This window comes from Phalacrocorax carbo, chromosome 5 (genome assembly GCF_963921805.1).
Source record: "Phalacrocorax carbo chromosome 5, bPhaCar2.1, whole genome shotgun sequence".
Classification (NCBI taxonomy): Eukaryota; Metazoa; Chordata; class Aves; order Suliformes; family Phalacrocoracidae; genus Phalacrocorax; species Phalacrocorax carbo.
Window position 1 is genome coordinate 18847708 of NC_087517.1, and position 15041 is coordinate 18862748.

A 15041-nucleotide genomic window follows, 5' to 3' on the forward strand; every position below is an offset into this window, starting at 1 on the left:
CAAGGAGCTGTAGGAGTGGTATTACAGGAGCCCACCTTGAGGAAGCACTGGAACTCCTCAGTGTTCTCCTCAAACACCTCCATATCCAGGTAGAGCTTCAGGCGATGATCCACAGAACGGAAGTCCCTCGTGTTCAGGATGCCGTTACCAGCTGAGGAGAGCAAACAGTAGGATTGACACTGACCAGATGCTGCCCAAGCATGTTGACTGGCACCAGGGCAGCAGCGTCACCCCCTCTGCACACCTGCTTCCATCAAGTGTCTCCTCAAGACAAAGGGCCAAAGCCAGGGCTTTCCAGGCCACAGGTCGCAATGTGGAGACATGAGGGGATTCCATCACTCCAACACTTGCTTTTTCAGATATACAAAGCTTTGGCCTAACTCATCTTCAACCTACACTCATCTTAGTCACAGGAGGACACTGTTTTGCTGCCAGATTTGGCAGGAGGGCAATTCTTTATCACAAAGCCAGAAAGACATTTTTCATTTCAGCTGATGTCAGCTCAGGTCAACGTTTTAAACTCTGACTTTGACTCTATTAAGGCTAAAAGGGACTGAGGAAGACACCAATAAAACTGCTCAAAAACATAATTAGGTTTGTCAAGCAATTCTATGACGAAATAATTTATTCAATAGCCATGATACTACCTGAGAGTGCACACTTCCCAGCGGAGCCTGCCCTCCACCAGAAACACTAATCAACTTCTCAGCAAGAACTTCATGGCCTCAGTTTTAAATTGGGACCTTGCAATTTGACCCAAAACAAGAGACTGCTTTACTTCTCACACTTCAAGCGTACAAGACTGAACAATCCTAAACACTAGTCCTATACCAGCTCTTCTTCAGAGGCACAGAAGTCTTAAAGGCTGGGGCAGATCTCTATAGATCAAGAAGCTGATGGGTTTGAAAATCAGGGCTAGACTGCAGTTGCAATAGAGTCACCTGGAGGGCTGGACCAGATAACCTCCACAGCTCCTTTCCAACTTCAGTTATTCCGCAAATCACAAGCTGATGCCCAGCAAAGGCAAGTCTACTACATCAGAAATCCAAGGCCCTTCACAAAAAGCATTTGTGGACCTCCTAATAACTGCTGTCTTGCACAACAGCCCTCACACAGCCAGCACAGAATCTCTTCTTTTGGACAGACTTTGTAATGTGAAGCTCACAAAGACCACTAAGGAAAGCACAAGTAACTGTAGATCCACTAACCAGAGCCTCCAACAAACACAGCAGCCTCACACTGCACTTAAGTCAGAGAATAAAGACAGAGAAACTGTGCATACTATTCTCCAGCTGACAGCTCACTGGTGCCACAGGAACCCAGTGTATCTATAACTGAGCAGCGCAGCTCCCAGAACAAGACCCTGTTACTCAGGGTCTGAGCAATACCAGAGATTAGGAGCTGACTTAGTTTTTCTTACCTTCAGGCATAAGGATTGAACGGAAAGGGGAATGAAAAGCTCTGCTCACAAGAACCATGGTCACTGCTGCTCATGCTTGATGACCTCCCTTCCCCATTAAACAGGAGGCAGTGCACCCTGCAGGCACCAGTGATAAAGCCCAACACCAAGCTGTGTACACCCCTAAACACTGCACAGCTCCTACATACTCACAGGGACTGAGATTCCATGTTTCATCGGACTCAGAGTTCAAAGAGAGCTGGGAAGGAGTGGGCCCACGAGAAGCACTGTAACGGTAGCTCCCCATCAGGCTGCCCCCGTTGGTGTCTGTGTGGCCAAGGGACAAGTACTGGCTCTTCATGCCCATCTCCTTCTTCCCACAGCCCCCATCTGAACTGCGGGAGCTGGAATGGGGAGCGCCGTCATGCTCGCCACTCAGCTCCGGGGTCCTGGTGCTGTTGCCGGTATCCACCTCTGAGCTGCCCTCCCCACCGATGTAGAACTTCCCAGTCTCACTGGCTAGGGCAGGTGCTTCCTCTGGGCCCTCCTGCTGGCTGCCTCCTTCCAGGACAGAGTCCGACAGGTCATCACTCGTGCTGTCAGGGTCAGGTGGCAAAGATGTGCTGGAGCACACCTCTGAAGGCAGGATTACCACATGGTCACTGGAACAACTGGGACAGGCTATGGGGTCACAAGCTGCTGCAGCATCTGTGGAAGATTTTGTCAAGGATAAAGAGAAAGCAGAACAGCTCTCCCCCAATAAGATTATACTCCCCCATCCAGCAACCCAGAAACCATCCCTTTTGAAGTAGACAATAGTTATAGTCCAACTTGAGCAGCTTGTTGAGCAACTCTGTTCAGAATGATATCCTACAAACCCCCATTTGTAAATCAATAAGAATTTCTGGATCAGTGCCAACATCCACCTGAAATAGCTCTATTCAGATTTAGGGTGATTGGCATGTGCTGTAGTTGAAACTGAAGCAGCATCAGGGCTTTGGCTCATGACTTTCCTCCACAAGTGCTCACATAGCCTTGGAAGCCCAAGGTCATGACCAGTCAGTCCAACCTTCCTTAGACACCTCCATCCCCAGCTTGGTTTATCTGCCAGCCAGCCAAACCACAAGCATGCCATGTCCCTTCTCCAGCTGTCCTCATCCCTCCTGACCCCAATTCCTGATGCTTCCTTCACCCACACCACAGCAGACTCCCAGCTGGATCTTGGGACTCCCACTGCCCTGGCAGGGGGGAGAAAGTGTCCCAGGGTGGAGGAAAGTGCTGCAGCGAGGACAGCACTTCTGCCCCCACTACAGTACTTCAATCCCAGGATACTTCATCAAATCAGCAGCATCTTCCGAGCTAAGGCTGGGCACTCCCCACTTCAAATACAAGCTGAGCTTTGAAAACTCAGCAATCAGAAGATGCCTATTCAGCACTAGCCATGTCTCAGCCAAAATACCACATCTAGGTTCAGACACCCAAGGAAAAATGTGGACAAATGGGAAAGAGTACAAAGGAGACCAGCAAGAATAACTGCATTACATGAGATATGACTGACAAGCAAATTATCTAGGGAGTCGAGCTTATTTAGTCTAGAGGACAAAAGACAGGACTAGTTGCAGGAGGAGAACAATGGCTCTCAAGTACAAAGAAAGGAATAAATAATTGCCCATAAGGGAAGCAAGAGATCACAGCCCGGGAGACTTAGGTTACGGTTCCAGTTGTTCTTCTGATGTCTAACAGCCAAAGTTTTACCTGAAATACTGGAGCAGATTCCACAGAAGCCTGCATTAGCAAAAGCCCTTTAGAAGAAATTAGTCTCTGTGGCAGAGCTGACCACACTTTCAACAGGACAAGAGACTGCATAACCTTTAAGGCTTCACCAAGACTTCAGATTTCTGTGGACCATCTGCAGTTTCCATCACTCCTACGTTCCCCCAGACTCCAGGCCACCCATAACAGGGGAGCTGTTTGCTTAATTTAAAAACAGTGGCTTATTCTGCTAGTGAACAAGGCAAGCTCTTCCCAGTCCAAGTGGGCCAAGTGAGAGAACATCCCACAACAGGTTTTAATTCCAGTACAGCCAACGCATCACCCCCTCCTATACATTCCATGCTTTGCACCACAGCTGCCATTCTGGCACTCTGCCTGGGTATTAGCAAGCATCGTTTTTCTGGGCACTAGATCCTACCTTGATTTGAGGCAACTAGGGTCTCCATCATTTTGGAATCTCCAACCTCTGAAGGATAGGGACCTTTATGCCAGGGAGCCAGGGACTGCGAAAATTCCTGCTTGCATTTCAGGCACTGGAGCTTTGTGGATCCCTTCTCCTGGGCCTGATTTTGCCGATTCTGCTCAACAGCTGGGGTCAACACTTCAAGGACACACTAAAAGTAGCAGCACAGGGAAAAGAGTGCTAGCAGGCAGCAATAACCAACCTAATCAGAGCAAGACTCTGACATCAACCTCATGACAGCATTTCAGAGTGCAAGGGGTGCAGGGCCATTTCTCAGCTAACAGAGTACAGCAGCCAGTCTGTGCAAGACTTGCCAAGGGCATGGAGCTTCACTGCACTAGACCAAGGGAACCTCTTTTTGCAGGTCTGTGCCTTGTGTCTACATATTGACAGGCTCTCCCTGGAACTCTGGTCTCAAAGATCCCATCTATTTGTGCCTTCTCTGTAACAACTTGTTTAAATGTACTTAAAAAACAGTACCTCAAGAAAAATACTTGGATTTGAGACCAGAGTCCCTACAGCAGCTGTGCAGGCCAGAGATGCGACAGCACTGACGCTCTCACTGTCCAGAGGCCTAAGTACAGGCTAGCACGTCACTCAGCACCCAGGAAACATTATGTTGCACATGCATAACAAGTAAGGATCACTAACATGACTACTAACTTTTCTCATCAAGAGGGGGAAAACTGCAAGGCTTTCTCCTTGAGAGCACCCTTTATGCTCCAGGACCTCCACTGCCCTGGCCATGCTCACCGGGCCTGCCACACATCATCTGTGCAGCAGGAGAAATCCTGACCTTACTGCCACAGGGCAGCAGATGCACATGTGCCCTGTGCCAGCTCTAAGAACTCAGTGTCTTCCAGTAACACTGGCCCCTTCCCCAGGCTTCCCCTTCTAGCCTCCCCTACCTGTAGGCACTGCTCCGGGCAGTCATCGAGCACCACGTATTTGCGCTTCTGCCGGTCCTTGCGAATGTAGCTGAAGTACAATGTAAGGACAGGGAAAACTCGCTCCAGGTCCTGCAGGAGACAGAAGACACCAGTTCTAGAAAGAGGGTGTAGCATCCAGTGTACGGAATATAATTGTTTGCAACTGGCTGAAACGTGGCCATACAAGCATGTAATTTAGTAAGCCTTGAGTAGCCCTCCATAGCTGATAGCATTTGGGAGCCTAGTAAAATGGGCATAAATAAATAGAAAGTTCATGAGTGCTGAGGACAACAGTAAGTTTCAAGGGCCAGAACAAAGCATTTCAAACAAAACACTTTTTCACAAAGGTATTTCAGAAGAATATCAAGCCACAAACATTCAAAAGGTACAAGGGCACGAAGAAAAAAATGAGTTGGAGCTTTTGGGCAAAACAATAGTGTTAAGAGAAGCCTGTGAACATGTCCATGCACACACTGAATGTTAAAATCCTACCACAAGGAAAAAGATTTCCAAACTCCCTTTTTAAGGAACCACAAAAACAAAATACTGCTTGTAGTGCTAAAAGCACGCACCTGGAGTGGATGGAAAACTGCCCATTGAGCTACCAAGAGCTTTCTAAACATCACTCCAGGCTCAGTGCTGCACTGTCTATCAAAAAGTGCAATCCACAAACAGTCCTCCAGGGCCAGGGTGATATCCCAGTGAGGAACGGATGGAAGGAAGTCTCCATTTAATTTAAGCTCCTCTCAATCCTGCACAATGGACCAAGTCCAGCCATTATCTTTTTAACTCCAGCTTTGGAACACAATTGGTGCTGGCTTCTGCTGCATTATACAGGTACTCTACACAATACAGGTGCTGTTAGATACACATGCATTGGGTGGAAGAGATTCTCAATCAATCAGGCTTTGCAGGAGTTAGGAAAAGACCTGCAGGGTACTCTGACAGAAGCTCAAATCCAGAATGCTGGCCCACGCAGGGAGTAAGATGCCAAAGGCTCAGAGGCATAACTCACCATCCTCTTCCAGGTCATCTGGGAGGTCTCCACCTTCTGCAGGCATTTCAGTTCCAGCTTGTGGAGGACTCTGGCAGCCTTCAGTTCCACCTCAGTCACATGTTTGGCTGTGACTCGCAGGAAGATCCAGTCTGGCTCTGGGTCCCCTTCACCTTCTATTTGGCTCACCAGCACCGGCTGGCAAAGGTCCACTGCCGAACAAGACACAGTGCAGGTCAGTACACACAGCAGGCTTTCAGGCCTGCTGGGCCCAAGCCCTTAGAATGCCCACAATACTGGGCAGCACAATAAAGCTTCAGGGATATCACATTTGATCCGTCTATTCTATTGTCACCCAAGCCCTCAAACACAGCAGTGAAAGGACCTGTTTACCTTCTGGCTTCTCCTCTTCTTCCTCTCCCAGCATTAGCTCCTCTGCCTCCTCTTCTCCCCTCTGTTCTCCTTCCACAGGCTCATCCAGCTGTACTTCAGACTCTCCCTCCTTCTCAGTATCGTCTAGAGGAGGAGAGGATTCTTTCTGGGATACTTGGGGTTTTCCTTGCTCTGGGTCAGAGCTCTCACTCTGCAAGTCCATTGCCGCAGGCCTGCCTGCGATCTCATCTGCAGAATGGCTACGGCAGATGACAGGTACTCGGTCATACTCCTCCAGGTGTCTCTTGTACTGCAGCCAGTCAACACCAAAGCGATCTCTGAAGCTGTCCAAGCGCTTCATCTCCTTCTGGTGCTGTAGGACCAGGCCTGCAGAGAGAAAACCTTGGAAGTATGAAAATAGTCACCACGCCAGAGCAATCCTCTGACTGTGGGCAGTTCAGCTGCTGTGTTACTAAGGAAGACAAGCCTCACCACCAGAGAGAGGTAAAGCCTGGGGCTCATGTTCCATGTCACTGGGCTCCGAAATGCTTGCTCTGCGCACTTTGACTTTTCCCTGGAACAAACAGGATAAGAATAGTTGGGAGACACCAGAACAACCAAAATGGCATCTGATGAGGGACTCTGCCAAGCTAAAGGGCTCATAGCTGTTACAGTGCAGAAGCACACCACGAAACACTTGTCACAGTACATCAAGACTGATGTTAAGCCCAGCCCCTTCCTAACACACAGCAGCGCAGAGGCTCACTACCACACAGTCAGTACAAGACCATCCCACTACACAAGGCTTTCAGGTCGAGGCAGCCCCTTCACCCAACACGCCAGCTACGTGCTTAAGAAGCTATCTCAGTCCCAGACCTTGCTTTTCTTCCGAGAGAGCCTGACAGCCACGTTCTCTGCTGGCGACTGACTGTCGCTGAAGTCTGCAGCACAGGAACTGTCCAGAGCACCACGGTCCAGTGCGGTCTTCTCTGAGGTAGAAGTGTGGATGGACTGTGACACACTTTGCACAAGCCTTGGAAGGTGCTAAAGGCAAAAGAAGAGAATGCTGTCTGCTGAGTGCAAAGGTAACCAGGCCATATCTCATACTGACAACTTCACTGCCCCTCAGCCCAAATTTCCACCATCTCAAAATGAGTGCCAGACCCTGCCTGATTGACTGGATTGTTTATCACAACCTCTCTGATTTAACTTAATCTCTGCATGTCTTAAAAACAACAAATGGGAACTGATAACTTTGTTTTGCTGACATGTAATTCAAGTGTCAAGCACGGGATAGTACCTGAGGAGGAAACAGGCAAGGCTCCAAGTTCTGCAAGGCTACATAGAACAAAAAAAGTTACACTGGCCTGTCCCAACAATTAGAAATCAGCATGGACTGAGCTGTGTCGAAGAGTCAAGGGAGCCCATACAGATTTAATGGGACACATGACAATGCAAAAACCTGCCAGAGCTCCCACTCCCAAAGCTAGTAAGATCAGTTTACAGCAACTGTACTTACCATTAGGTCTGAGGAAGAGAGTGGCTCCCCATCCAAGAGGAACTGTAATTAGAGACCCATTTGCAGTCAGTTTCCATTTGGCTGGCACATACTCAGGACAACATCTGCTGATTCCTGTTCCCCTTCAGACCACCCTAGGATTGGGATCCTCAGCACAAAACTGCAAAGACTACCAGCAAGCAGTTCTGTTCCTGCCTATCCATCACTCCTTCAGTGACCTAATAGCATATAAGGCCAGAAGGGAACATTGTGGTTTTCCTGTTTACAGACTTTATGACTCCCAGAAACATATCCAAGACAGTTTGTGGAAGAGATAAAAAAGATTGTACTGCAACGACTCATTGTTTTGAGAGGTACTCACTTTCACCTCAAAGCTTGTACCCTACTTCTAGCCTGAGTCGAGCTAGCTTCCAGTAACTTAAGCTCAGAGAAAGCTTGCTCCAAGATGCAGTTTGAAGACAATTAATCCAGCCATTTGCCACTAACATGAAAGTCAGATCAGCTCTGGAACACCTCTGATCCTTAGCAAGCAAGTTTACTTTGCTAAATTGCCAGAATGATGTCTTTGCTGGCTTCTTTATATAAAATCAGATTTCCAAGAATTGACCTTAGCACCAGAGTGCAAGGGAAAGAGTGATGACACCTAGCTGGGAGCAGAAGGATGCAGAGAAAGAAAGAAGTGGCCATGGCTGCCAAAGGAGTATGTAATTAGGCAAGGTGGGACAAGACAGCAAGTTCTTTCTTTGCAAAGTCCAGCTATATAGTCACTATCTAGCAGGAACAGAGTAAAGTTTTGGGATCAACAGTGAGCAAAACTGATGGCGTAGACAGTGAAGACATATTAAGATCTGAGGTCTTGCAAACCTCAGATTAGTATTCAACTCCATCTGCCCTGGCCAGCACACCACATAAAAATTTAATGCTAAACTACTCTACCTGGGAAAAAAAAACCCCAAACCACAAAACAATCACCACTGTTACACCACTGGAATACACTTTCAGGTTTATGAAATTCTTCCCCCTCATTTGCCCGAGTGTCAGAACACACTACACCTTCAACAGCAGGGGCAGAAGGCATGTGGCTAATACTCACATTGGAGGAGGCTGCCCTGGGAGACAGATGTACTAGGGTTGCAGATCGATGATTTTGATGGAACCATAATGGGTTTCCCTCTAAATGCAGCTAGGTGGGGAAAACAGAGAAACTGTTATTAGAAACAATATTCTATACCCCAGCCTAATCTGCTGCAGGCTCCAGGCTTTCCCTCTGCCTCAGGAAATATCCTTGCAGTGGAACGGTGATCGAGCCAGGAGAGGACTAAACTTTTACAATGCTTCCTGAAATTTGTTCTGCATATGAGGAAATTAAAGTACTTCCTACTCATGTCCCTAAATCATTAGGAGTTTTTTCATACTGACTCTGAGAAGTGCTGAGAGAACAGTCTTTTGTAGGCTATCTTCCTTCCTTCACAAGCACTCTAGCGACTGTGGTTATCCTCCTTCACAGTTCTCTGAACAGACAAATCCACAACAGGATTAGGGGACGATCTTTACTGAACTTGACAATGTTAAAATCGGAAAGGGGGAGCAAGGAGGGGGGGATGAATATGTGGGAAAAGGTTAGCTTGAGCAGGCGTTGCTGAAAATGAAGGGTGAAATACAGGTGTCTCTCCAAGGCTCCTCTATCAGCTTCCGCATCAAAATTAAATGCTCAAGAGTTGAACTGATCTTTCAAAACTCTCTTCTTGCCATACAGTCTCCACCTTGCACCCCCTGACCGTGACACTTCTAATAGACCAACCCATCAGGCTTTGTGCTTACTTTTTTTACACAGTGCAGAGTGGACAATGGTGCCAACTGGGCATGTTCCAGCAGCAGGTTATAGGCCACATCCAGGTGCTGCAGATTCACTAGCTGTTCAACCCCTGTGAAAAAAGCAAGAAGCCATCAGCACACTAGAAGATATAACTTGGGAATCTCCCACCTACCATCTCCCCCAGAACTGAACCCTAGTAAAAATAGCTGTGCCCAAGGCTGCAAGTTCTGTTCCTCCTCAAGAAAAAGAGAAAGGCCTCAAACTCAGAAATACTCCTCCCTTGTGGGCTCACCATTAATGCTGTCAAGCTCATTGTTGCGCAGGATCAGAGTCACCAGCTTGGATCGGCTGAAGATGCCAAGGTTTGGCACCTTGGACAGGAAGTTATAAGCCAGATTGAGGTACTCTAGTTCTGTAAGGGTCTGTTCAGAGAGAAAAGCAGCACCGGATAAATTGGGACCTTAGCTCAAAGCCTGGCACTAGCCCCTACCATTTTTTCCACCCCACCAAGGTCAACCAAAAAGTGAGTTAGTCTAAACACTATTTCTGCAGCAAGACTTCAATGTTCACACTGGGAACAGTTTGTCTAGGCGTGCTCTGCATGACCTAACTGCTTTACAAAATTTGCTAGGAGCAGCTTTCTCCTTTCTCATCAGCTTCCATGGAGCACAGGACAGGACTGGATGCCCTGCCTCAGCAAAAGGACTGAACTACCAAAAGAAGTCCTTTCTTACCTTTGCAAAGATGATGGTGAATGATACGTTGTGAGCCCCACCAACTCCATGCAAAGCTGCTTCACAGCTTCTCTTAAAAGAAGCAGATCTAGCCCAGAAGAGCATGGATTTCATTGCCATTCCCCAGAGACATACATGCCACTGTGATAAGACGACCACCTTTCTAAAGTAACTGGCAGGGGGTTTCTGAGAGTGAGAAGGAAATGCTACTGGCAGTCTGAACAAACCAAACAGCAAGCCTCTACAGCCCCATGCCTGGCTATATAATTCTCACCCGCTGCCCAGATTACAGCCAAGCCTTGGCCACAATGGAGTGCACACTGCATGTATAGCATATGCTGTATGTATTGCTGTATTTATCATTCAGCCACACTGGAGTGCCAAGTGATACATACAGCTAACTTTCCTGCCTTAGAGCGGATGAGGAACGCTGCCTTCTCTGCCTCAGTGGCAGAGGGGCTGCACATACAGGACAAAGTTTTCAAGGCTGCAAGCACTAGCTCTAAATCACACGCCTGCTGGGCCACGTCTCCAATTTCTTTTGTTGTTATACTTCACTGAGCAGGCACACGATCAATGATTACAGCACTTTAGCAATGACCTCTCCATATGAGGAAACTCTGATGCTCAGCCCAAGATACTCACTGTTAAATAGTGCTCACAATCCTGGATCTTGTTATGACTCAAATTCAAGACTCTCAGAACATTCAGTAATTGCTGGAGGACAAAAAGATACTAGATCAGATCCTACAAATGTCTCCATTGCAGCACAGACACCCTGTCCTGCCAGGAGAGGACAGCAAAATTAATACTGCCCGCTCCCTCCCATCCAGACCTAGCAGCATCATAAAGGAGTGCCCAGTTTTTGACTGTGATCACCTCCTCTCTTCCCCTCAGTCATGTGGGAAGGATGCCCCACTCACCAGTGAGTCATCCAAGGCAGTGATCGAGTTATAGCTGAAGTTCACAGTCTGCAATTCCAACCAAGGGAGAGCACAGCTCAGATCTCCACCACATGCTGAAATTATTTCCTAGGAGAAAGTGAGGACCCATATCTTTGTGAGTACTAGCTGTTACAGTAACAGCAGATGAATGCAGGAGAACAGCTAGTCTAGAACAAGGCTGGCATATTGTGCTTTACAGACCCTGCCTTGCCTAGGGTGGCAATGACTTTTATGTCACTAATGTGTTTAGAGGTGGTGGGAATTCCACAGCTAGATGTTTAGAAAGAAGGAGACACACTTTTGCCTCCTACACTCAGGTAGCAATAGTTAACCTAACGTTACAGTTGTAGGCTCTCAACACTAAGCACAAAGATTCATGCTAACAAAACCTTTTTCAGACCTCCATCAAAGCAGAAGATACACACACCCTGGCCAAACAACTTGTGCTCTGGCAAACAAAAGAAGCTCTCAAAGCACTCCCTACCAGCAGCCCCCGTTCCCCAGCAGGCAGCTGCTTCTGTGCCACAGAGAGAAGCCCAGTGCCCTGTGGTTAGGACAGCCCACGCTACTCAGTTCTCTGCGGCTGGAGTTTGCCTTCATGTCTCAGAAACCTGCTGGGCACCAGTGCACATAAGACACTGGGGAACAACACTCCCTCTGACAATGAGCTCTAATTTAAGCCTGCTGAGGTACAATGAAATAAACCTTGATCAGCTGCAGGCCTTTGAACATGGAAACAGCCAGCCACACAGAACAGTCAGACCTAGCTGATACGAATATTGGCCAGAGCCAGAAATTCTCAAGCAGCTAAAAAGGAGACTACAGAGCACACATGTATCCAACCAGGGAATACTTCAACACTGTTTGAGTCAGGAGTAGGACCACAGAATGAGGAAGGGAGAAAGAGCCATATACAACATAGATTGATAAGACGGTTATCATTGTGTCCTTCACCTTCCCTGTGTGAAGGGCTATAGGGTCAAGACAGCCTTTCTCCTGCGATTTTCTGCACAAGCTGTGTAGACACACTTACCTCCAGTGTACTGATACATTTGCAACAGGTTAGAGATTCCAGCTGAGAATAAACAAATCGCAGTCCCCTGAGGCAGTGTGGAGGGACAGACCTTAACTGCAGCAGTGAGGAGAAAGTAAGGACAATATACATCAAAATATTACAGTGTAAGAGCAGCTGCCAGCCCAGGCCTGCCTCTGCAAGGGACCTCCCATTTCCATGCCGGAGCCTCCCTCCTCAACACTCCAGCTTTTGCTCATAGCCAAGCTTCACCCCAAGCAAGTGTTGCAGGAGTTTATACTTAGCCTTCTAAGGAAGCCGCAAAAGCCTACCCAGTTTTTAGGAGTAGAGGCATTCTGCAACCACACAACTAAGTCAAGAAAAGCCAAACAGCAAGACTCAGAGCCAGCTCTGCCTCCTGTACTTACTTCCAGATGCCGGAGGGACTTGAAAGGGAAGATCTTCACAGCAGATTGCAAAACACAGTTTGGAACATGAACGAGCTAGAGAAATCAGAAAAGAAGCCTCATGTCAAGCTTGATTTGTGCTGCAACACCACCCGCCCCATGTACCGACTGCAGCACCTTGAACAGGCCCCCCACTCCAGCTGAGGTGTTCACTAACAAGATCTCCCCCGACGCTGGTATCAGCACAGTCTCCTGGCCCCAGAGTTCAACAGAGGTCAAAGAGAAAAGCACATTAGGTAGCACAAGACCACAGTCTGCCAGACCATAGAGCTGCTTTTCTTCTCCCCTGCCCATGTGGCTTCACCACTTTCAGAACCACAAGGAGGTCTGACAGCTGGATTCTTCATCAGCCACCACTAACAAATCTACTAAAAAGACAAATCTAACTGCTGGAGCTATGTTTATTGAGCAACCGAGCTGAACTAGCACCCTGGTGGGAGGTGTGCATGTGCATTTTACCAGAACAGGCCAAATAAGGCAAATCACAAGCAGACACAATGGAAAACAGAGTTGGTCTCCAAGACACTGCATTAGACTGAGGTACCTGCAAACCTCCTCTCTGCGTTCTGTAGTGCAGCCACACGCTCTTTCACCATGGGGTAGTTAGGCTGTGTTCATGTACCACAAAGCAGCTTATTAAATACAGCTGCTTATGCTTTCTACAGACGGTGCATAAACAGTATTTCGAAGGGAGTAATGTAGTTGGTGCTTCCACTGCGGAGACCAGAGTACAACTGGAGAGACCATCTCTGCCAGCTACATCCACATTCACGCCGAAGTGACTCATCAGGTGCAGAACAGACATCCCGAGGCCTCATCACCACTACCGCTTCCACAGTTACAGCCCTGGTGGTGATGAATCACTGCCCGCTGCCTGCCAGCACTAATGCGGCATGTTGAACAGGACCATTTGTAGGGAAAGCTTGCACTGGGAAGCTGATGATCAGTCTTAGCAAAGTTTTTCAGATGCCATCCTTGCTCTGTGTCCTGACTGTCTCCTCTCCCTCCACTGCCTTAAGAATTTGATCAGGCTGATATAAATTATTAGTTTCTCCAAGCAAATCAGTTATCACACCACAGTGGGTCGTTTCCCCTTCTTTACAGGCTTGTTACAGGAAGAGCCCATTTTTTGGTTACCACAAGCACTCACCACAGCATCCTCCTGACTGCAGCGTTCCTCCCTGCCTACTCCTGCCAGGGGATCTGCATTCCTACACGGGCTCTGGACCCCACTCCAACCTCCATGCTCAGCACACTGCTACAAAACCCTCCCAACAACATTCAGATGTCTCCCCTCTGCCTCATACACTTTTAAAGACATTGCAGGCCGTAGTGCTGAGCCACAACACCTCCTGGGCACCACTGTGGAACCGAAGAACAGCTGCTAATTCCCCTTCCCCTTTCAGCTCCATTTCACCTCTGCTACCAGTACTCCCAGTGCCAAGTATAATCATGTGCAGTCTCATAACCCATACCACCTTTCAAAAAGCCCTCTGAAAAATTCCTAGTTCTGTACTTTTATTTTTATTACAGCCTTCTTAAAATTAACAAGGACACATTACTAGCAACGCCCCATGCTGTGAAACATATCACTGGAACCGCTGCCCAGGCAGGAGCGTGTAAAACTCAGAAATAAGAAGTGGAAGGCCTCAGAGTAGCGGGTGTATACAACGCCTAACTGCTCTGCTCAAACACCCCAGCTCTGCTGCCTCGTGCAGGTCAATCATCACTCAGGGAGCACTCAGCTGTGCTCAGCTGCCAGATACTGGCTGAACTGCCCGAGCATTTCAGGAAATAATCATTCTCCCAACAATGTCAACACCTTACCAAGGTCAGAACATAACTAACCCTTGCTGCCCCTGTTTTTAACTCTGAAAAAACTTTCCACTGAGTTGCATGGCAGATCCTAGATGAAGTAGCTACACACTATCACACTGAACTACAACTCCACGTGACAACCCTGCAAGAGCGTTCCAACCTCTACAGCATGCACATAACACGGGGTCAGTGGGCACCAAAGGAGGCTGCTCCAAAGCAGGCAACTGTGCCCACCACCTCCAAGGGCTGGCCTTGTGGTAGGTACCCCTGGCCCCTCACATCCCCGGCCACGGTGAGTACGGACCTTCAGGGAGTGAGTCTTCTGCAGGACGTCGAAGAGGAACTGCACCTGGAGAATGGTGGCGGTCTCGGCGGGGTGCGAGGGCAGGGCCACGAAGCCCCGATGCTGGTTGCGGAAGCCCAGGTGTTGCTCAAAGACCTGCGTGAGGTGCTGCAGGGTCGGGGTAAGCAGCGTCAGCGTGCTGGAGCCGTCCAGGACGAGGTCCCCTGCGGGGAACGAAGGGCAAGGGCCGGCCGGGCCATGAGCGCTGCTCCCACACAGGGGCCTTCATCCCCAGCCCGGCACGCCACTCACCCGCGTCCTGCAGCAGCCGCGCCAGGCCGCGCACCAGCGTCTCCGCCGCCGCCATCTGCGGGGAGGAGAGGCCGAGGCAGCGGAGGCCGAGGTGAGCGCGGCCCGGCCCGGCACTGCACGACCCGTACCGGCCCGGCCCGCTCCGCTCCGCCGCCGCCGGCCCCTCGCACTTCCGCGTTACCACAGAGACTCACCCTTCCGCCGCA

General features: G+C 48.8%; 1 protein-coding gene and 1 long non-coding RNA gene across 4 annotated transcripts in view; one reads left to right on the top strand and one right to left on the bottom strand.

Annotated features, from left to right (window-relative positions):
• The window catches only part of LOC135313368 (uncharacterized), a 24954-nt gene extending 11455 nt beyond the window's left edge, over nt 1–13499 (top strand). Inside the window, exon 3 of the long non-coding RNA XR_010372985.1 lies at nt 9922–13499. This is a non-coding gene — a long non-coding RNA (uncharacterized LOC135313368). The remainder of the gene's footprint in view (nt 1–9921) is intronic.
• Nucleotides 1–15011, bottom strand: part of STK11IP (serine/threonine kinase 11 interacting protein) — a 19615-nt gene extending 4604 nt beyond the window's left edge. For 2 of the 3 annotated variants that reach the window (XR_010372984.1, XM_064451436.1), the window contains exons 1-18: nt 14836–15011; nt 14545–14747; nt 12384–12458; nt 11977–12072; nt 10923–11030; nt 10645–10716; nt 9558–9687; nt 9271–9374; nt 8543–8632; nt 7450–7491; nt 6807–6974; nt 6423–6504; nt 5952–6317; nt 5580–5770; nt 4544–4654; nt 3591–3786; nt 1613–2107; nt 36–151 (exon numbers count right to left, since the gene is read on the bottom strand). Coding sequence is in view for 2 of the 3 variants with exons in the window: in XM_064451436.1 (XP_064307506.1) it covers nt 36–151; nt 1613–2107; nt 3591–3786; nt 4544–4654; nt 5580–5770; nt 5952–6317; nt 6423–6504; nt 6807–6974; nt 7450–7491; nt 8543–8632; nt 9271–9374; nt 9558–9687; nt 10645–10716; nt 10923–11030; nt 11977–12072; nt 12384–12458; nt 14545–14747; nt 14836–14890 (2700 nt within the window). In the remaining variant the exon portion in view is untranslated. The remainder of the gene's footprint in view (nt 1–35; nt 152–1612; nt 2108–3590; nt 3787–4543; nt 4655–5579; nt 5771–5951; nt 6318–6422; nt 6505–6806; nt 6975–7449; nt 7492–8542; nt 8633–9270; nt 9375–9557; nt 9688–10644; nt 10717–10922; nt 11031–11976; nt 12073–12383; nt 12459–14544; nt 14748–14835) is intronic. The other variant, XM_064451435.1, reaches the window with a different exon arrangement.
• Between the last annotated feature and the right edge of the window lie 30 nt (nt 15012–15041).